This window comes from the organism of the source record quoted next, unplaced genomic scaffold, assembly GCF_019419815.1.
Source record: "Pyrus x bretschneideri cultivar Hongxiangsu unplaced genomic scaffold, Pyrus_bretschneideri_v1 Contig73, whole genome shotgun sequence".
Taxonomy (NCBI): domain Eukaryota; kingdom Viridiplantae; phylum Streptophyta; class Magnoliopsida; order Rosales; family Rosaceae; genus Pyrus; species Pyrus x bretschneideri.
This window is the reverse complement of record NW_025999813.1, coordinates 58,657-81,965: the sequence shown is the minus strand read 5'-3', so window position 1 is coordinate 81,965 and position 23,309 is coordinate 58,657. Positions and strand designations below refer to the sequence as shown.

The following is a 23,309-nucleotide window of genomic DNA, read 5'->3' as shown; positions in this document are numbered from 1 at the left end:
TAAATTCATTTGATAGAAAATCATTAACAACATCTCTCAACATTCATATTGACAACAATGTATCAAATAAATATAATCTGATCGTGGATATTACATATAATAGATATTTAGACCTGAGTTGACGAACAACTAGTACCAATGTTAGTGTTTATTAGTGTCGACTAGAAATGGGGCGTGGCCAAGTGGTAAGGCAACGGCTTTTGGTCCCGCTATTCGAAGGTTTGAATCCTTCAATCCCAGAACATACCTGACCCACAATCATTTTATTAATCTATAATAAAAAATAAAATAATATCTATATCATAATAAAATATATCAAAATAAAAATTGTCTTTTCAACCAGTCTTCCGTTTAAGAGTATAATATTGTTAATCATATATTTTTCACAAATTTAATCGAGTTCAAATAACATGCATATGAAATGATATATATATATATATATATATATATATATATATTTCGTTCTCTTATTGAATGTGGTTAATTTTGTCTTGTACTAATCACCATTTCATATATATATATCTCGTTCTCTTATTGAATGTGGTTAAATTTGTCTCGTACTAATCACCACTGCAGTATTATTGGTTTAAAGGCATTTGGGTTTCAAGTTATATTTAGAATTATACTAGAAAGTGTGACCCGCGCGTTGCTGCGGGAAGTGTCACCTGCGTGTTGCTGCGGGATTGAAAATTTTATGACAAATTATGATTAAAAAATGTAAAAGATAATGCATCCAATGATTGTGGACCTAATGTCATCAAACCAAAGTAAACTTTCATTTAACTAAGTTCTTAGCACTTCAGTTAAATCTCAAGTTTTAAAAAGTAGTTCAATTTGACTAAAATTATACAATGAGGCAAAAAGACAAAACAAACAGTTGCGGAAAGGTGTACATTGACACTAATCCTGTAAGTCAAATATGAAAAATGTTAAGAATGTAGAAGCTTAAATTATCCCTAGCATCAGGAGATTAACAATGAAGAAACAAAATCCATATGTTTATATTGATTGTCGCTTGACAATTCAGCATGGGAAAAAATGCAAGAAAAAAATATTGTTAAATATCATGTGAATAAATGAATAACAGTGAACATTACATATAGCATAACATGAATATGCATGTGCATATTAAATACTACGCAATAATATGCATAGGCAAACACTAACTATCAATTAACCATTTTCATTAACAATTTAAAAAGGTTGTTTTTAAGTATAAAAAGATCTAATACAAAGAATAGAACACTGAATATTATAAAAAATAAATCCATATAATATACAGACACAAAGATTATGAAAATATATATCATTTGACAATACAAAATCAAGCAATGTCTAAAGATGACAAAAAGATCCCAAATAGTGTTTTTGACCCAAAAAATAAAGATCCTAGATAGTTTATTACAGAAAGCAGAAACATTAGATCATATGCATTGAAACAATTAACAAATTTTCAATGAGCAATACTAAGTATTTATTACTTAAGATCATTAAGTAATGATTGCTCACCTTTTCATCAACCAGCATATGTGCAGACCTGTATATTTATCAGTTGTCATCAGAACAGGCAGACTTTAATTTTTACTGCCTTTTTATATGGTTATCAGTTTTGATCCAAGTAAACTAAAAAAACCAATTATAATTAAAGATTTATTAGTTATAGCTAAATCAAACAATGGTTGTATCTCAAGAAGTGAAAGATAATTAGTTGTGCCTAGTTTTATGTCAACACTTCATATTACATCCAATTTAACTATTACAACAATATAGTGACACACTTAACATAAAATTCTGCCAACCATATAACAATAGTAAATCAAGTAATTTGCAAAAATTAGAAATGTATCATAAAAAGTAAATATCTTATCTCATACGTGTTAAAATGATTAACAAATTCTTAGTCAGTCGTATCTTATTAAGACTCGTGGCTGAGAAAATAAGAAGGGAGAAAGAGAGAAATGAAACATTACCATCTAGTCTCTTAACTGTGCAAAACTTAAAATTCACATAGTCAACAACCATACTTGAAACCAATAAATAAAAAATTAATAAAACTTCTTCAGAGATTCAGAGTAATAGTTAAAATTTTGGAAGACCCAAATAAAAATCATTTAGCTATAAACAGTAAGCAAAAACGTGAAGAAAAAAAAATAGAGATGCACTAAGACCATAATTCATGACTGTTATCCAAAATTTCCAAAGTAAACATACAATAAAATAGATTCCTTTCTATTTTTCATCTCTCTCCCTGTTATTTAGTATTGTGATAAGGTTATGATAAACAATTGTTTTTCCAAAATTTAATAATAATAAACATCACAGTATAAGTTTAACATGAGAGAGAGTCAATCTCTACCTTTGATATGTTGATCCTACCATTCCCCTGCATACTTGATCCTTTTTAAGTCCACCTATTGGCAAAAAAATAAAGACAAAACTTGTAACACCATTTAAACAAAAAGAGATTTCTCAATCAGAGAAAGCTTCAATTTCAATTAATTTATTTTGTTATCAATGCAATATTGGAACTTGCATTTGGTTCAAAAAAGTAATGTAAATTGATCAAGCAAAAGAAACTAAAAATAGAACCCATACCAATTGGTTTAAAAGCATTAATCAGTATGACAATGAAAATTTCATACTGAAATCTCACCTTGTGACATTACCTTATATGTGTTCATTTCCTATTTTTCATCAGACGCATTCTCATTCTCTAGTTGTTGAGTTTAATTTTTCTTTCGACTCCCCATGTAGATGGGCTCAACCTCCTTTTGTTTTTCCTAGAATTTTTTCACTGAAATACAAACCTGTATTGGTTATGGATATTAACAAACTGTAGAGAACTTGTTACATAATATACATACCTGCAGCATTAGAACAGATGAGAAACGGTGGGTATCATCAATAGTACTTGTCATCAACATCAACTTATCATCCAAAGCGGCATTTAATTTCTTTTATTCTTCATCATCTATGATATATATGAATAATAGATCTCAAAAGAATGATAAAAAAAAAAACAAACAAAGCATGGTCGAAATTGCTTTATAATTTCGTATCAATATGGCATGAAAACTTGGTTGATTCATTTGTGAACTAAATTAAAAACAAACTTAAACGTTAATTTAGTGATGAGAGGTTGATTATTCAGTGATAAACTACATATGCACGCCACTGTCTACTTAAGGTGAGCAATTTGAAGATTCTATACCTCAAGCATCTGGAACCCTACATACAAAAGCGGCAAAAACGATGGCCACTGCTTCCTGAAAATAAAAAAATCAAATCATATACCCGCACTAAAAATCCATATACAACACAACCCCAAAATTAATTATCACCAATTTTCTGTACCAAAATTAATTATCACCAATTTTTTTTTACAGAAAATAGATCCGCAAACTAAACATGACCCAAAAAAATTTTAAATTTTGTTCAACAAAAGATATAAGAGCAGGAACATAAATTATATACCTTAATCAAAAGGGGCCTGCAAACTTCTATACAAAAACCATAAAATTCGAACGGTAACGTTTCCTGAAATAAAAAACAACCAAATCATACACCCACACTAAAAATCCAAACTCATAAACCATGAACACTTCTCCCTGGAAATAAAAAACAACCAAATCACAACCCATACTAAAATCCCAAACAGACAAAGGAAACCCCAATAATTAGTCATCCCACCAAAAACGAAACAGGACCAAAAAAAAATTAAAAATTCTGTTGGAAAAAGATTTAAGAACAAAAACATAAATTATATACCTCACCCAGAAAGGGCTTGCAAGCCTGTACAATAAAACCTTAAAATTTGAAGACCAATGTTTCCTGCAACAAAAAATGAAATCAGATCAAACATCCACACACAAAGTACAAAAAAAAAATTAAGAAAACGCTCAGCACAAAACGGCAAGACTTGAATTTTACACTAATCAATTAAAAAAAAAATTTCTTGCTAACCAAACAGAAAATAAGATGTGGATGAAGCAACACACCTAAAATGGCGCAATTGGTTTCTGGAAAACAGCCAAAAAAAATCCAAAAATGCCTTTCTAGACGACGGAATCGAAATCGAAACGGAGAGACAGATGAAGAGATAGAGAGAGCAAATGAAAAGGAAAAGAGACGGAACAAAATGGAAGACATTTCACCACCAAATTTCAACAAAGAAGTAACAAAGCACAAAAAAAAAAAAAAAACAAAAAATTCAAATATTTGGCTTTTGGGTAGTTGAGAAGAAGTGAGATTTAATTACCTGTCAAAGGCTAAATTGGGAGCATGATGGTGCGTCGAAGAGATTGAACAGATGAGGAAGCAAAGATCGAACAGATCTCACGAAGCAGAATCGAAATCGCTAATCGGTCGAAGAGCACAGTTTTTTCCTTTTTGGATTTCTGCGATTTCTGAGGAAGAAGTCGAGACACTTCTATTGGACACCAGGGTTAAAATACACCAGAAGAGTCCGGAAGAGTAAAAACAAAAAGAAGGGAGCACGATGACCAACACGTGTGAAACATGGCACAAATGCAATTAAACAAATCAAGCAGGGGCAAAAAAGGAAGCACACTGCTCTAGAACAGTGCCACCCAAGTTTGGGTTTTAGTATATATAAATTTGAGAGATAATCATCAAATTTTTGGAGTATGAAATTTGGGATATGATAAAAAATCTAAAAGATTAAAATTGGCCGTGATAGGAAAACTCGAACCAAAAGCCCAAAGAACCTAATATATAGTAGTGCTCACTTGCTATCAATGTTAATGGAACAACTCTGTCTTTTCGGCCATTGGGTCTCGTTTATTTCAATACTTGTGAGTAGTTCAAGCATAAATCCTCGATATAAATTCGAAATTTACAAAATTTTAAAATGCATTTCACTTCTAAACCAAACTTATTCGGAATTTTCCAATCTCATATGTCATACATGATATGGGTACTCCAAAGTTGAAAAAAAAAAAAAAAAAAAAAAAAAAGGATCACAATAGCTGGGAATCAAAATTTCTCATCCAACTTGCACCTTATTAGAAAGTAATTAAGAGGATGGCTAATTCTCTTCCAAGGCTTTGACTGAGTCAAGCAGAATCTTGGACAAACTCCACAAAGTGTCAAAGAAAGGGAAGGATTTTAATTCTCTTTCTTAGACATCAACAAGCCTCCAATTGTATTTGGTAAGACTACTTTGTTCGTGTACGGGTTGCCCTAATTGCTTTTCTATTTAATTTTATTGTTTCAATAGCATATGGTTATTGTCACTCAGTACTACGGTCTGATAGTATTATTCTTCACTTAGAAGTACGAGATCTTAGATTCAAATCTCGTAAATGACGAATTCAATACCAAATTAAGTTGCTCATTGTTGGCTTAGCCGAACTCTAGCATATGGCTATTTTTGAATGCAGAAAACTTGACCTTCCGATCGATGTATAGTTTCAAGGTAAAGGATTAGATCAAAACAACCCGAAAACTCGAAAATTGACACGAGCGTAAACGGCCTCCAGAAACAGATTGCAAGAAATCATGTCACATTACAGCTGATAGTGCCTACATTTCTTCAGAGAAATTATCAGTTTTGTGGAATGCATTAATCACTCCGTATGGCATTATTGCCTATTACAGTTGAACAGTATAAATCTGTTTGATCAAAATACTTCTGTGCAACACAACAAGAATTATCGACCAAAATCGAGAAATATGTATGGTTCTGCAGACAAGTTTTACAGTCTGCGTTTGTGACCGAATCCTGTTAATTAGACTGTTTGACAATTATAAAGCTTTGCATGTCCTTGGGTTAGAAACACCCAAAAAATTCACCAAATTCAGCAAGAAATTTTTACTCCTTCACACAGCCTTGCTGAAAATCTTTGACACCTTATTTACTTTCAGAAGATCCAAAAGATCAATCTCAGGGCTTCTTTATGATGTTCAAGATCCGACTAGACCCTTGTGGCGAGCATATGATATGATTATTATGAAACCAAAAAGACAGCAAATTCCCGTGACAATGCAGACCTGTCAATGGAAAAATATTCAATTCTCAGACATGTTTACAGTCATACTAGAAAAGATTACCAGCGGAAATAAATACTTTGCCTACCCATTTGAACATGTATCCGTAACCCTGATTCCATGTATACGGGATATTCATCCCAAAAATTCCAGTCACCAATGCAAATATGGAGGTGCATACAGTCCCGGAACTAAGAAAAAGCTCAAGCTGCAAGCATGAACGTGAATAAAATAAACAGTAATCTTACAAAATACAGATCCTTGTGGATATGGAGCAGCAAAGTAAAAAGAAAATACAGAAATTAAAGGAACAGAATCCAGCATAGTACAGTAATATGATACACTACATCAGAAGACAAAAAGGCACCTGAATCAGCTGATTCCTGTGGTTATCGAGCTGCAAAATGAAACCATAAGTTAGATAAAAAAACATAACAAATATTATCATAAAAATTTAAGATTTATGAATTAAGTACCTGAATATTAATGTAATCCTCTGTATCATCAATATATTCACGTAGCTGCAAAAGTTCATATTTAAGCAGTTGCAATGTTGATAAAAAAAGTCTATTCCACGTAAAAATGCCTATGAGAGTTTTTCTATTGAGTTTGGATGGAAAAACATTGGTCTATGAGAGTTTTTCTATTGAGACCAGTTGGAAAAACATTGGACTATTATAGTGAATTTAAGGGGATGATTCATTTGTTGACTCAATACCATTCTCCTCTTAATCAAAAATCAGATCTTGATATGCAATTCCTCTGTCGCTTCCTTAGTAGTGTGAGTGTACAGATTACTTTATACGTCCTCAACTGCAGGTTCACACTCATGATAATTCTGCTTTGATAGGTCAAAGTCATGATAACTTATAACTCTACTTGGTATTAGATAATTCGCAGCATTATTACTAGGGGTTCCCTTCAAGGTAATATGTATGGTGGTCGTACTGTGTTTAAGGACCACCTTATTCCTTTGGGGCCAGGACAGTTTATGACTGGCGTACTTCAGTGCATTTTGTGCGGGGCAGACTCATACTAGTGATATACATTATGATTGGCATGGAATACGGTGGGATGAAGCTAGATCACAAGGTTAAGTTTTCCTCAAAAACCAATAAAAGAAGATAAGTTTGCATCTAAATAGCACATACCGTGGCTAATTTGTTCAAGGTGCCATCAATCTGCATAAAATAAGCCTGCAAAGGCATTGCTTGCTGGTTTAGTATATAGCTTCACTAAAATAAGGAAAACAAGAACTATGCAACATTACTACCTCAAGTAACATTTCAAGTTTCTCAATGTCATTCTCATCATATAGCTTTACTAAATAAAGCAATCAGGAAGTATGCAACATCATTACAATATTACCTCAAGTAACATTTCAAGTTCCTCAACGTCATTCTCATCTCCACGAACAGTGACGATACTTGCCCTACTTGCCCGGGATATTTTTGAGCCTATGGTAGGGGAGGCAGGATACCAATTGGAAGGACCAATGTCACTAACTGGCGAAGATGCACCAGCCAACTTTCTGGACAAGTAAAGGTCAGCCATATCATCGTCATCATCCAGCAGTTGTTCAAGCTCATCCCTGACCTACAATAAGCAATACAGAATTTCCAATTAACTTGATTTACAGTAGTAAAGACTAAGAGGACAATGATAGGTTGTCTTCAATCAAACTCTGACTAAGAAATTCCACACAGCAAATTCATTTCAATAGCATAGTCTGCAAACTCAAAATGAGATGCACAACAGAAAATGAAAAAGAAAAAAAAAAAAAAAAAAAAAAAAAAGAAAAAATTGATCTACAGAATAATAAAAAACGCACTTTCATGCAACTAATTTAGACTGGAAGGTATGGAGGACCTCATCTATACAAATTTAACTAAATTGGTTGTGTATATTTTCACTCTGATCTATACAAATTTAACTAGATCACCCATGTCCCTTAAATAACCCAGATAGCGAACTTCCTGATATCAGTACTTAACAGAAAAAAGCCATCTTAACAACTGAACTTTTCCAGACATCTAAGGACCTCATATAAGAACCTCGGCACGCGTTCAAGCGCGCGCGCACACATACTTATATAATTGTTAATTATGTATATACAGTCACCTATAGGGTGTTATAATTCTGACTCTCTCTGGATCTTGTTCTTTGATCTATCTGGCAATAGACTAAACTTCGCAAATTAGAGAACAACTACAAACACATAAGACTTATACTGGTTTGGCAGAACTTTTGCCTATGTTCAGTTGTGATTTCCCTAGGTAGAGAAACCACGGCTTCTTTGATTAATAATAGGGTATACAGTACTTTTGTAAACCTTAGAACTAATCCCTCTCTTTCCCGCAGTTGTCTCTCTTTCCAGCGGCTGTCTCTGGCTTTTCTCACTCTTTCCCTAGCCTTGCCGAACCCTTAGTATGGGGTGTGGTTTACATGCCTATTTTCTGATTAAGTTTCCGATTCTATATGGAATAGGAAAGAAATTCTTTCCTATTCCAAATTATCTTCTAGGATTCCCAATCTAATTGTACATGAAAATTTTGATTCTTTTTTAGTTCTTTTAGGAGAAGAATCGGTGCACCTTTAATTTCCCTAATAGAATCCTAAACAAAATAGGACACTAACTTTGACAAGCCAAAATCCTAACATTGGGAAGTGCTCAAACACTTACCAGTCGGTACTATATAAAGGCATTGCCATGTTCTAAGCCCTTGGACAGAAATTCATAAATGGTTAATACTAAACAGGGCATTCTTATTTACTTACATACGTTAATACTTTGTCTTGACTCATAAGCAAAAAAAACTCTGCTCACCAACTGTTGGATCAAAATCTAATGACTCATATGCACTCAAAATAGAATGATTGCTTTATCAGGATTTGAAGGTCAACAATCAAGAATTGAATATCAAACATAGGATGAACTGAGAGATTGCACATGGTGGATATGAGATTGAAGTCGTGTGTAAATTTACTAGGTTATGACAGGAATGCAGTCCAAATCCTTGGGTTCAACACAAACAATACTACTTTGGATCTTGATTCCATAAAATGAAAGTAAAATAGGAGATTTCAGCTTGTGGAGCATATTAGTGCAGTATGCATCCAGCACATTTACAAACCATTAGAACAAATTTACTTTCTCAAACGAAATATTACAAGCTATCTAATGAAGTGATGTTCGGTAGATGGTGGGTGACATGAGTAAAATTACTCCCTCATCTTTCACCAAACACCAAAGTGAAGCATATCAAATCAATGAACGATTGCGTTTAAATTCAATAACCCTCACAAGAGGCAAGAACTACCATTCAGTTATGCACACACCACAGGAAGTTCATATACCTTTTGTACCCGAGCAGTCAACCTAGTCATTCCACTCTTCAATTTACGAACCCTATCCAAATTGCGGCTACTAATCTGCAGGCAGAAGGGGTGGATATTTTAATAAATAAAAACAATAAAAAAGTGCCGACTTGAGGAAGAAATATAATTGGAAGACTATTTTCTTTAATATAAGTACAAGTGAGAAAAATATTCTCTCATAGCTAAAGATGCTAAGTTTACAAAACCATTCAGGCAAATATGCAAGCCAATATTTCTGTGAAGCCAAATATTAAGTTTAACACCAAGAATGCAAAGATAGAGGCCTACCAAAACTAACCAAAGTGTGAAGCATAACATCCCGAATCTCTTCTAGACTCAACTTTACACCAAAATGCAAAGAATCATCCTAGACTTCGTTATCTAGTACTTTAAGTAGGAAATATTCCTCACGTAGCCAATGCTGACAAAGAACATGCCTGAAGGCTACTATCAGTGATTTACCTAAATCGGCCAAACTAGTGAATGAAGTACTACATTCATTCAGTTTCTTTGTTTATTTTTCTTTCAGTTGGAAGGCCACAAGAAGCAGAGAGGCAGCAACTGAAGAATCCACAGACACAAAACAAAAATAAAAGAAAAGTCAAGTCCTACCTTAGCAGTAAGCTCATCTAAAGCAGGATAAGCAGCAGTCTCAAGTTCTGTTGTACGTGCAGCAAGAAAGCTACAAATTGCTTCCAAAGCTACCTCCAAGGCCCGGAACTCAAATGGTGACTCTACAATGCATAATGTATATCATTCAGATAATCATGGAATAAAACCAGAACTCAGAACTTTTGAAGTTTAGAATGATTTATTCAAACATTTCTATATTTCCAAGAACACTAATGACAGCCATAGATACTATTTTTGAATGAAAAACTTTGAAAGCAATAAATCATACCATCTTCTTCACCCGCCTCAATATCATTTTGCACAGCAGGGAACTCTTTCCCATTTGTTTGACTTTCATGTGAGACATTTACAGGAGGCAACCGTCTTTGAAGCTCTTCAACAACAGGAATAACATTTTCATCCAATGGATCCCGGAGCAGCACCTATCCCATAACAAACTAACAATCACTATCTACAAAAAGCTCCAGCTCATAGAAAGCACCACACATATTTTTCTTTCTTCCTAGAAGACAAGGATGGACTATGGTTTGACTTTATAGGAAACATACTTTCAACATTCTGAATTTGCACAATCTATCTAGCTGCTCCTCTTACTTAATTCTCCATAAAAACAATTAATACTTCTCTCTTAAAGCAGCAATCTTTATCCGCGGAAAAAAATACAAAACTAATACCGATGTCTATCCTATTCAAACTCGGTGATTCCTCAAAACCCAAAAACAAATAAACTCCGCTGAAAAGGAAAACGAGTATATCTAGAGAGAGCGAGAGAGGCTAACCTCTTCAGCAGTGATTATTGCTTTAATATGCTGCAGAAACAAACCCAATTCAATTAATGAGAAATACCACAACCATAATTTCCAACAAAAATATATAAATTACATTGCAAAACACAAAAATAAATAAATAAATGAAATGACAAACAAGAAGAGGAAGAGCACGACCTCCAAATTGAGAACTATGGCTCGGTCACGGCCGAGAATGGTGGAAGGGTAAGAGAGCAAAGGGTCGACAATGCGAAGATCGCGAGCGTGAATGTGAACTCTCTGCATGATGCCATACTTGTCCACGTCCAAGACGGTAGCTTTTCCGGTGCAATCCAACAAAACCCAACTCCGAGAGGACTTCTTCTTCACCGCCACAACCGCCTGTGGGTCCAGCGGCACCAATTCCCCGTCTGGAGCCATATCTGACCATCCCCGAAACCACCGGACCCAAACGCGCCAACCTTATTTCACTCACATCTTCAACAATAAAAAAAACCCAACAATTCAAAACGTCAATTTCCAGTTTGCGCCATCGAAAATTTAAATGGGGCAGTGAAGATTCGGCGTGAAAAATGCCAGGGGCGGTGATTTGTTTATGATTATTTGATGTTTTGTTAATAATTTCTTCGTTAATTTGGGGATCTGTATATTAGGGATTGGAATATGGATTGGGGGCAAGCAGTTGAGCGTTTGGGAGAGAGGGGACGGGCTGTGCTATTTGTTAGGGGAGTGAATAGGGGAACTTGACACGCAAGAAAATGTTTAGTTTAAAGTAGAGTAGGGGGCCAAATGGACCACACGATTTCTGAACCTGCGGATCTTTCGGTTTCTAATTTAGCTTGTGTCAGGTGTTTGCACTGCCCCCATCAAACTCGATGTGGCTTTCCACCTTGAAACAAAAAATTCCTCATTTTGTACTTCGTTACTCAATATTCGCTCAATTTTAGTTTGTTTTTATTAATTCCGTCAAACTAATTACATGTCTTTAAAAAGTATGTGTATTAGCAATCTAAGTGGCAGATCAAGGGATGGTTATTTTGGTAAAGTTGCCAAGTGAATCACCACCACTTGAAACCCAATACCGACCTAGCCCAAAGACGACAATCTACACAATTGTCGAAAAGCAGTGGGGTGTCCAAGTTTCAAACCTTAGGAGGGTCTCAGTCTAATTTTTAAGATATAAAAAGAGCGCGAAGCGTGTTAAAAAAAAATTGATTTTTAAGATGAGGTGCTTCATCGAATACTTGGTGAGCTTATTGTCGTCAGCAAAATCATGTTACGCACATTTCAACAAATATCGATATAAGCCGAAACAATATGATACTTAATATCAATAGCATTTGTCGAGTGCTGTTGAGATATGTCTAACAAGCATTACATCAAACACTTGACCAGTACAAAAGAAACTCATACCAAACATTCGAAGCATGCCCAAGAAACTTTCATACACGTTTCCCCGCATCCAAGTGGTCTTGGTACCACCTTTCTTTCTCTTTCCAATGAACATCTGCCATATCAAGAGCACCTCTCTTTCTCTTGCCATTGCAAATTAGCAGTCAATTTTAAGAAATCCTTGCTGCTACTCGCATTTGTTATTTGTTACCTAAAAACGTTTTAAATACTACGAAGTTATTTGGATTAGCCCAACTTCCTATGTTGTAGCTTTTATTATTGCTATGCTAGGGAGATTAAGTTTTTTAAACAAAATAATGTGGTCGTAGATGATTGGATTATTAATTATGTGTTAATTAACATGTTTGTTTTTTTTTATTAGTGATACATTATTTAGTTTGCAGATTTAGTTTAAAATTTTGAACTTTCTATTCATTTACTTTTTCACTCATCTCTCTCAAAACATGGCCTCAAAGGTAGGAGTCGTCCACCACTGTCTTGGTATCCATCGCCATTTTTCATGTTCTATAAAGAAGCACCAGAAATATATCGATTTCAAAGGTTAGGTATTCAATTTCCAGAACTGATGATATTTCTCTATAAAAAAAATGGTGTGTTGTCCAAAATCTCAGAACAAATAAAAATGGAAAGATACGGTAAGTTTGGTGGTCCAACAATGGCGTGGTGTTGAGGACGTGGAAAAGAAATCCACGTGCTAGTTTCTGGTTCGCTGGTATTACAACTTTGGTGTTCCAACGATGGCAGTTAGACCAAAATTCCTATATTACCCTTACACGTTAGCATATTTAATCCTAATTTGACAGAATTAACAAAAACTGATCAAAGTAAAACGAATATTGAGCTCCATGATGTAAAGTGGTAAAATTTTTGTTTCAAGGAGGAAAATGACAATGATGGAGTTCCAGAAGGCATTTCCTAAGTAGCACTTTAATTCGAGAAAACAACCTGTTTACGGTTGATTTCTGGTCTTGAATAACGGATAATATGACTAATGTTTCAAATATAGGCTTTCATCATTGCAATCTATAAAGTAAAAGATTTCTTGCATAATTGGAAATTAAAGTTGTGAACATTGTGCATTTAAACACTAATCTAGAAAAATCATTATGGTGGCGTAGTCTGTGACAGCCCGTCCCGAATGGGTATATTATTTTATCCTTGCTAGTTGTGGACCAAATAAATTTTGTCCAACTTGTTTGGACCCAATTAGAACTAAAGAACTTAAGGTTTTGTTTTGGTTGGTGACCCAACGAGGACCACACACACACACACACCCTCAACCCGTGTATTCTCTCTTTCCTCTCTCTCAGATTTTCTTCCATTACCGTACAATTGTACGGACAACTTCAAAGCCAACTCTCCACTCACGGATCAAGGTCATGAATGGTGTTTTTGGACTCTTTGCAAGCTAGGAATCGAATGGTGGTGGCGGTTGGACGTGAAAACCTCGGAAACCTTTGAAACCAGAATTCCTGATTTGGTGCACTGTTCATGTAAACGTGATCGTGAAGTTTTTAGAGAGTTTTAAGCTTCTAAGGAGCTTTAGAACATCTTCGCAAAGCTTTGAGAAGAATTTTGAAGTGTTTTGGACATCGGGAAGCTCGAGTTCATAAAGTTGCAGTGGTTGCCGGAGTGTTCGAGGTTTCCCCGACGAGATTTTGTTTGTTTTCGGACTCCAAAGTGGTAAGATCATGTTCTCCTAGTTGAGAGCTTCATTTTGGTACAAATTTCATGAATTTTGGTGTTGAAATGAGTAAGTTATCAAGCCTTGAAGTTTTTCCAAAAACCGGCGACACAACGGCGACCGGCGACAGACTTTGGCAACCAAGGAAAGAAAAGGAGAATATTCCGTCAACTTTGACGGAATATACTAACGGCATATTCCATTTTTGGACAGAATATTCCCTAACGCTGTTAGGGTTTTCGTATATGTGTCAAGCATGTGTTTGCGCGTGGCCGGCACGTGGGTGTTCGGAAAATTTTTCTAAAAGTATGGGGATGTTCGTGGTGTTGAGTAGATCACGTTGGTATATTCCAACACCCCATTTGAGCAATGTATGAGAGGTTATTAGCTAGTTTTGTTTATGTGCTTTAAATTAACGTTTATATAGTTGTTTCGCATATAGGTGAGACATATCCTCAAGACGAGCGTAGTCAATTGAGGCTTGGGGGCTACGACCCTTCCACATACCAGTGAGTGGGCTTTTGGTTTTCCATATATACCTATATACTTGAGATTTTTCCCAAAAAATGAAATTGAATGATTATATGTTTTAAAATGCCATGCAAAGTATTTGCCTATTTTATTTATGCATTAATAGTTGCATATATTTATGATTGGTGTTGCGGACTCACAGGTAAGTGCCAGGTAAGTTTATAGATTATGGTTGTGAGATTAATGATTATGTGAGATATGTTGAGAGCTCATAAACATGTACCCCAGTGTTACTGCTCCCGCCCAGAGTTAGGGCACAGTCCTTCATGTGATGTTCACCTCCTGCACCATACGCTCACCTTGGATCCAAGTTAGGTGCACAGTTTTGTCGTACAAACCACTATAGGTGGTTTCGACTTGTAGATGACCCCCGATTATTCTCATAGTCTTCACGTGATCGTAACACTTGAGCGTATTTATTTACACCCAATCCTGTCGTACAGACCACTTTAGGTGGTTCCGACTCGTGTGCAGGTATATTTGTTGAGATGTGGATTTGAGCCGTACAGATCACGTTAGGTGACTCCGACTGACATATCATTTGCATTGATTTATATCACCTGACTTACATATATTTTATGTTGAGATATTTGACATAGCATAAATGTGGATTTGCTAATTCGAGTATGGTTTCAATATATGTATATGTTCTATTTTCTGGGAAATTATACAGGTTTTACGGTGAGGGGTTAGACCTTTTGAGAAATGAAATGATTTTGAAAAGCTTTGTTTTGCCCACTCACACTTTCTGTTTTGTGCCCCTCCAGGTTCTAGTTAGGAGTGCTTTTGGTGGCCTATGAGGAATCCACGGCAACTTTGACAGATTCTCACCATTGTATGGTTACCTTTGGGTGTTGTATAATTAGTATTTGTCCCGCTGGACTGCATTTAGGCTACTTATGCTTTGGTTGTGTTATCACACTTAATCTCGCACTAACACCTTATTTTAGCCAGTACTTTTAGTAGTTGGTTTTCATTTACTTGTATTTCCTTATATCATTTTGCTTCCGCAATGTGCACATGGTTATGTCACTCTCACATGACGGCTAGTACTCCCTGATTTAGGTCGGGGTGTGTCAGTTGGTATCAGAGCCTAGGTTTGGCAGTCCTACATATTTTGTGATTATTCTAATTATTTTGGTGTTTTCTATCAGAACTATGCCGCCTCGTAGAGAGCCACGTCATTCAGCTGAGTCTAGTTTCCCTAATATAGCTCAGTTAGGGGAAACTATTGCTACTGTTATTCAGTCTGTGCTCCGCCCTCCTCAAAGGACACCCTTGGAGACCATGTATAATTTGAAGTTGGATAAGTTTAAGGGTAATGAAGGTGATGAAGGGGCAAAGCGGTGGCTCGACCATCTTGAAAAGACTTTCCAAGTGTTGCAGAGTCAAGGGAATCTTCCTTATGAAAGGTGGGTCGAGACGACTACATGGTTCTTAGGTAAAGAACCATCATCCTAGTGGAAATAGGAGGCTTATTCGATGACACCAGAGGAAGCAGCTGACTGGAAAGTGTTTAAGCAGTTTTTTCTGAAAAGGTTTATTCCCCCTGAGTATATTGATCGCAAGAAGCAAGAATTTACTTAATTGAGACAAGGGAAGATGACGGTGAATGAGTATTACAGGAGATTCACTGATTTGTCTCGCTATGATCCGAAAGTTGCTACTAATCCGGTTGAGATGCTTCGTCGTTTCAGATTGGGTACTAAGAAGAAATGGCGTTCTATGGCGACCACTACTCCTTGTGTTTCTTACCAGGAGTTCTATGAGATTTTGTTGAGGATCGAAGATTCAGAGAATATGCCTAGTGAGAGTGAGGAAGAAGAAAATGACGGCAATCAAAAGAAAGATGACAAGGGTAAAGGTCAAGCATCTCAAGGACCTCGCAAGACTCAGAGCTTTAAGAGAAGTGGAGCTAGTTCCAGTTCTTCCAGCGAGGGTTCTAGTGCCACTAGTCAGGGAAGAGGTGGTAGATTTTCTAAGGGTCCTAGATTCCAGAGACAGGGGGATGCTAGTAGAGGAAGGGTTCCGTTGTGCCGCAGATGTAACAATAGGCATTTTGGAGAGTGTAGAGGGGGCATTAGTGGATGTTTTACATGTGGACAGATGGGACATAGAGCTATAAATTGTCCTTAGTATTAGCAGAGGCCCCAATAGCCTTCCTTGCCACCACCAGTGCTGATCCAACAAGTTCCAGGGTCTGGTAGTTATGGTCAGATGGGTCGTGATGGTGCTTACTATTATCAGGGTGACCCAATTCCTTATGCTTCAGGGCAGTATCAGTATTCCCAGGATCTTTATTATCAAAGTGGGTATCCTTAGTATTCTAGAAGTTATACACCGTATCCTCCCATTCCAGCTGGTGGATCTCAGTGGTATCAGGGATGACAACCCCATCAAGGAGAGATTGCTTCCAGTAGTGCAGGATCTTCAAAGCAGTTTGGTCAGCCTAGTTAGGGGCGAGGTGTGTAGGGTCGAGGTGGTCAGACTAACAGAGGTCGTGGTGGATGACAGCAGACCCAGGGGCGTATCCACAACATCACGTTGCAAGATGCTCAGAATAATCCTAACTTAATCATAGGCACGTTAAATATTCTTGGTCACTTTGCTAGAGTGTTAATTGATTGTGGTGCTACACATTTTGTTATTTCTTATACATTTTCTCAAGTGATGCAACCTCATCCTACACCTCTAGGGTATGATTTAGAGTTTGCTATGCCTAGAGGGGAGAGATGTTATGTTGATTGTGTATATCCAGGATGTCCAGTGATGATGGAGGATATAGTTATGCCAGCTAACCTTATCCCGTTAGATATTGTTTATTTTGATGTGATTTTGGGCACAGATTGGTTGCATTATAATCTTACCAATATAGATTGCTACGTGAAAACAGTTACTTTCCATCATCCTGGATTACTTGTGGTTACTTTTATGGGTGAGCAGAGTGGGATGAGGTAAGGCATTATTTCTACTGTGAGAGCAAAAAGATTATTATCAAAAGGTTACTAGGGATATTTAGCTCATGTGGTGTTGAATGATGTTGCTCCTAGTAGTGTGGAGGATGTACGAGTAGTCAGGCATTTTCCTGATGTGTTCCTTGATGATTTACCTGGATTGCCACTAGATCGAGATGTAGAGTTCACTATTGATTTACTTCCAAGTACATATCTTATATCTTTGACTCCTTATCAAATGGCTCTTGCTGAATTGAGGGAATTGAAAATCCAGTTGCAGGAATTAGTCGATAAAGGTTTTATTTGGCCTAGTACTTCACCTTGGGGAGCTCTAGTGTTATTTGTGAGGAAGAAAGACGGGACTTTGAGGCTATGCATTAATTATAGGCAATTAAATCAGGTAACAATTAAAAACCGTTATCTATTGCCGCGTATAGATGCTTTGTTTGATCAGCTTCGAGGTGCCTGTGTATTTTCTAAGATTGATTTAAGGTCTGGTTATTACCAGTTGAAGATCAATAGTGAGGATGTTCCTAAGACAACTTTTAGGACTCGTTATGGTCATTATGAGTTTTTGGTGATGCCATTCGGATTAACGAATGCACCAATAGCTTTTATGGATTTGATGAATCGAGTATTCCAGACATATTTAGACAGGTTTGTCATTGTCTTTATTGACGATATTCTGGTGTACTCTAAGTCTAAATCAGAGTATGTTCGACATCTCACTTTGGTGTTGAAGAGATTGAGGGAACACCAATTGTATGCTAAGTTTAGCAAATGCCAATTTTGGTTTGATCAAGTGGCATTTTTGGGACACGTCATATCTGCTCAAGGTATTCAGGTGGATCCTCAAAAGGTAGTAGCGGTGGAGAATTGGGAACAACCTCCTTCACTGAGGTACGAAATTTTCTTGGCTTAGCAGGATATTGCAGACGGTTTGTTAAAGATTTTTCGATCGTTGCTTTGTCACTGATGAGGTTGACTGGAAAAGAGGTTAAATTTGAGTGGGATGATAATTGTGAGCAGAGTTTCCAGCCGTTGAAGTATTATCTCACTCATGCACCTGTTTTAGCACTCCTAGATGATAGTGGTAATTTTGAGGTCTACAGTGATGCTTCCTTGAATGGTCTGGGATATGTGCTGATGCAACATGGTAGGGTAATTGCTTATGTTTGACGACAATTAAAGCCTCATGAAAAGAATTACCCTGCACATGATTTGGAATTAGTAGCCATTAGCTTTGCCCTGAAGATTTGGAGACATTATCTTTATGGAGAAAAATGTAAGATTTTTACGGATCATAAGAGTCTTCAATATCTCTTCACTCGAAGGTATCTTAATCTTTGACAGTGGAGATGGTTGGAACTCCTTAGTGATTATGATTGCACAATTGACTATCACCCTGATCCTGCAAATGTGGTAGCTGATGCACTTAGCAAAAAATCTCAAGGCCAACACTTTGTATGCTTGTCATGTTCCTCTTCTGGTAGACTTGAGATCAACTGGAGTGAAGTTAGGGGTAGAAGAACGAGAAAAAACCTTACTTGCTAATTTCCAAGTTAGACCAATTTTAATTGATCGTGTACTTGAAGCCCAGATGGATGATGAGGAAATCCAGGAGTTAATTGAAGCTAGAAGTTTGGGGAAAAAGAAAGATCTCAAAGTTCGAGAAACTGATGGCATGCTTATGCAGGAGAGTAGAATGTATGTGCCGAATAATTTGGAATTAAAGAAAGCAATTCTTGATGAAGCGCACTGTTCGGCTTATGCGATGCATCCTGGAGGTACTAAAATGTATCATACTATTCGACCATTTTATTATTGGTCAGGTATGAAAAGAGAAATTGTTGAGTATATAAGTAGGTGTGCCATTTGTTAGCTAGTTAAAGCTGAAAGGAAAAAGCCTTTTGGGTTGATGCAACCGCTTCCTGTTCCACAGTGGAAATAGGAAAACATTACTATGGATTTTGTGTACAAGCTTCCTTGTACGCATAATGCTTATGACAGCATTTGGGTGATAGGTGATCGGCTTACTAAGTCAGCACATTTTATTCCAGTGAGGGAGAAGTATTCTTTAAGCTAATTATCTGAATTATTCATATCGAAGATTGTGAAGTACCATGGAGTTCCTGTTAGTATTGTCTCGGATCGTGATTCTAGGTTTACTTCTAAGTTCTAGTTGGCATTCTGGGAAGCTTTGGGTTCGAGATTACTTTATAGTACAACATATCACCTTCAGATAGATAGACAATCAGAGATGACCATTCAAAAGTTGAAGGATATGTTGAGCTTTTCAGTATTGCAATTTAGTGACGATTGACATAAGCGGTTGGATTTGATGGAATTTGCCTACAACAACAGCTTTCACTCGAGTATTGGTATGGCACCATTTGAGGCACTTTATGGCAAATCTTGTCGTGTACACCTTTATGTTGGTCAAAGGTTGGTGAAAGAGTTTTGGAGGGCCCTGAGATAGTGGAAGAGACTACTCAGAATATTCAAGTGATTAAGTCTAACCTGAAAGTGGCTCAAGATCGACAGAAGAGTTTAACAGATAAACATGCCACTGACCGGGCGTATAATGTAGGTGATTGGGTGTTTCTGAAGTTATCCTCCTGGAGAGGTGTGGTACGGTTGATGCGAAAATTAACTTCACACACAAATCAACCCTCTTTTGACAATTGTAATATATAAGTAAGTAGGGATCGTTCTTAAACTGGGGATTAGAAGGGATTGCTAAACACTTTAAACTGACTCAAATAGATAAAACTAACCTTTAAGACACTTAACTCAACTTAAAAGACTCAAAACAAGTTCACAAGACTCAAAATAAGCTAAAAACACTCAAAACTGCCTAAAAACACAAACTGGGCAGATTTGACTCTAAACACAATTTTGGACGAATTTTGGTTCTAACTTGACTCAAAACACTTGAAAACACAATCTAAAACAGATTCTAACTAGTTAGACACTCTAAACTAAATGGGGATTTGGTTTTGGACGAAAATAAAGTAAACAAAACAAGACTTTAAACTATGCAGATTTGCACGAATTTAGTGGAATTAGATGGATGATGGGCTAGCTAGGAGGTCTTTCTCCACACATGAAATACTTGCATACAAAACAATCTCCAGTTGCTTTTTCAATGAACCATGAACCTCAACACCCCAAGTTAATTAGGTACGCTTAAATTAACCCTCAGATTTTCCTTAAATCATTGAATTGAATGGAATTAGCGCATTGCAATCAAATTATTCCCCAAAAGTTCTCTACAAGAAAGCGCATAATAGAGAAAAAAAATCAAAGATCATTAAATTCTACGAAAATCATAAGTGTTGACGAGGCACTCATAACTATGAAAGCGCATGATACTTATGCCAAGAATTTACTTAACATGATTGTGACTAACAACCTTTACTACTTATGAATATAAGTTCACAACGATTAGGTGAAGTTTCCTTATATCCTAGCATTAGATTTATGCATGCAAATTAAGTGTGCACTCTCAATCCATATACATAAACAAGTTTTAATTCAAATAGATAAGTAAATTGAATTCACAATTCATGAAATCACAACTGGAAGTAATCAAATCATAATGCAAATATATCCATGGTTTCGAAATTCCCCCTAGGCAAAAGGGGATTAGTTCCTCATACTCGCAAAGCAAAGATTCTTGAAATTAAACATTGAAAAACATAAGAAAGATTACACCTAAAACGTTCCAGCAACACCAAGTCGAATGGCATGCACGGCTAGGGTTTTCCTTCTTCTTCCTTGTTACGGCACAAGGTGTGGGTGATGATTTTGGGGGTTATGAATGATGTATTCTTGCTTGGGACGATGAATGAGGGCTGATTATGGTGGTAGAGTGCGGCAGGCTGTATATGGAAGTGTATGGAGTGAATGAATGATGGAGAATAGAGGCTAGGGCTTGCGGCAAGGATTTTCAGAATGGCATAAGGGGTTCATCCGAATTTGTGGCTGAAAATATGTTTATATAGTCCTATGGTTAATTAGATTAGGGTTACACTTAGTAGATTTATTGGATTAGGGCCCTAGGGTTCGGCATAAGTGAGTTAAATCCACTTAGGAGAGGGTTTGGCCTAATTAGTTTCATAAAAGGATTTATGTAACCCAAATCCACAAGGAATGAGGCCCTAAAAATCAGAATCCATAAGGGATAGGGCCTAAAGGGTGCGGCACATATTGGAGGGAATGAGGGAATGGCTTGCAAGGCAAGGCAAGGCTTTCTAGAAGGGAATAAGCGCCACATTTGTAGGGTTTCTAGAAATAATGTGCTTTGTGGCTGATTTGGGACTTCTAGAAGAGAATGCTTCTAGAAATAGGTTCTAGAAATATCTATTTAGGTCCCCTTGCAACTAGGATTAAGGCATGATAAGGTTAGGACAGGATAAGATAAGATAAGGTTTTGGATAATGTTGGATAAGGTTTTGAATAATGTTTCCTCTTTTGAGCTAATTCCTTATCCACTTTGTCTTGAGTTTAGTTCCTTCATCTTCTCATCATATTTCTAGCCTTTTGAACTCCAAGTTCGTCCATCCATGTTGGCCCATACACAAGTTATCCACTTAGTGCCCAAAACTGCTTCAAAATGCACCAAAATGCACTTTCTTGGTACTTTAACCCTTTGGACCTACAAACACACGAAAATGAGTTGAAATACTACATTAACTAAGAAATAATAACACAAATGCACAAGAATAAGCTAGCTAAGTCGCCTAAATATGCTCCTATCAACGGTTCAAGAAGAAGGGCAAGCTAAGTCCTAGGTACATCAGACCGTATATGATCACCGAGCGAGTCGGTGAAGTTGTGTACAGGCTTGAGTTGCCTTCAGAGCTGTCTAAAGTGCATAATGTTTTTCATGTGTCCATGCTTCGTCATTATGTTTCAGATTCGTCGCATGTGATACATCCTCATCCATTGGAAATAAATCTGGATTTGACTTATGACGAGGAGCCAGTGACTATTCTGGATTGGAAAGAAAAGGTTTTGAGGAATAAGACTGTGAGATTAGTGAAAGTTTTGCGGAAAAATCACTTAGTTGAGGAGGCCACTTGGGAGACAAAGGATCGGATGAGAGAATTGTATCCACGCTTGTTTTATGATTACTAGTGGTTTGTTTGTTGTTGTTACGGAATTTCAGGGACGAAATTTTCTGAAGGAGGGTAGGTTGTGACAGCCCGTCCCGAATGGGTATATTATTTTATCCTTATTAACGTGGAATAACGATTTTACCCTTGAATGTTAAATGGCATTGTGTGACATGCACTTTGGTTGTGGACCTAATAAGTTTAGTCTAACTTGTTTGGACCCAATTAGAACTAAAGGACTTAAGGTTTTGTTTTGGTTGGTGACCCAACAAGGACCACACACACACACACACACCCCCCCTCAACCCGTGTACTCTCTCTCTCTCTTCTCTCTCTAATCTTCTTCCATTTCCGTACAATTGTATGGACAACTTCGAAGCCCACTCTTCACTCACGGATCAAGGTCGTGAATGGTGTTTTTGGACTCTTTGCAAGCTTAGGAGTCGAATGATGGTGGTGGTTGGACGTGAAAACCTCGGAAACCTTTGAAACCAGAATTCCCGATTTGGTGCACTGTTCATGTAAACGTGATCGTAAAGTTTTCAGAGAGTTTTAAGCTTCTAGGGAGCTTTAGAACATCTTCACGAAGCTTGGAGAAGAATTTTGAAGTGTTTGGGACGTTGGGAAGCTCGAGTTCATCAAGTTGCAGTGGTTGCCAGGGTGTTCGAGGTTTCCCTGATGAGATTTCGTTTGTTTTCGGACTCCAAAATGGTAAGATCATGTTCTTCTAGTTGAAAGCTTCATTTTGGTAAAAATTTCATGAATTTTGGTATTTAAATGAGTAAGTTATCAAGCTTTGAAGTTTTTCCAGAAATCGGCG

At 36.7% G+C, this 23,309-nt stretch overlaps 1 protein-coding gene and 1 long non-coding RNA gene across 7 annotated transcripts; both read right to left on the bottom strand.

The window, feature by feature from the left end:
- Positions 1–623: 623 nt before the first annotated feature.
- On the bottom strand, positions 624–4,400 carry LOC103935067. 5 transcript variants are annotated; one of them, XR_007254686.1, is made up of 8 exons: positions 4,259–4,400; positions 3,769–3,831; positions 3,475–3,537; positions 3,212–3,266; positions 2,865–2,971; positions 2,654–2,794; positions 2,357–2,411; positions 624–675 (listed from the first exon to the last, which is right to left on the bottom strand). It is a non-coding gene; the product is annotated as an uncharacterized LOC103935067 (long non-coding RNA). The 5 variants fall into 5 exon arrangements; XR_007254687.1 differs by having other exon boundaries at positions 2,667–2,794; XR_007254688.1 differs by lacking the exon at positions 624–675 and having other exon boundaries at positions 1,797–2,411; positions 2,654–2,807.
- A 1,108-nt stretch (positions 4,401–5,508) lies between these two features.
- Positions 5,509–11,585, bottom strand: LOC103929783 (magnesium transporter MRS2-2). 2 transcript variants are annotated; one of them, XM_048574646.1, is made up of 12 exons: positions 11,364–11,585; positions 10,965–11,264; positions 10,800–10,829; positions 10,289–10,442; positions 10,000–10,121; positions 9,367–9,441; positions 7,378–7,605; positions 7,161–7,205; positions 6,486–6,530; positions 6,377–6,406; positions 6,098–6,217; positions 5,509–6,012 (listed from the first exon to the last, which is right to left on the bottom strand). In XM_048574646.1, exons 2-12 carry the CDS (start codon positions 11,205–11,207, stop codon positions 5,926–5,928), a joined length of 1,179 nt encoding a protein of 392 aa, XP_048430603.1. In that variant the 5' UTR covers positions 11,208–11,264; positions 11,364–11,585; the 3' UTR covers positions 5,509–5,925. The 2 variants fall into 2 exon arrangements, with proteins under 2 accessions (XP_048430603.1, XP_009337295.2); XM_009339020.3 differs by having other exon boundaries at positions 10,965–11,584.
- Positions 11,586–23,309: the final 11,724 nt, after the last annotated feature.

Coding starts and splice junctions, on each gene's coding strand:
- LOC103929783 (XM_048574646.1), bottom strand. CDS start 11,207: ATGGCTCCAGACGGGGAATTGGTGCCGCTGGACCCACAGGCGGTTGTG. Junction 9,442..9,999: donor TAGATGAGCTTACTGCTAAG/GTAGGACTTGAC, acceptor TTCTGCCTGCAG/ATTAGTAGCCGCAATTTGGA. Junction 6,407..6,485: donor AGGATTACATTAATATTCAG/GTACTTAATTCA, acceptor TTCATTTTGCAG/CTCGATAACCACAGGAATCA.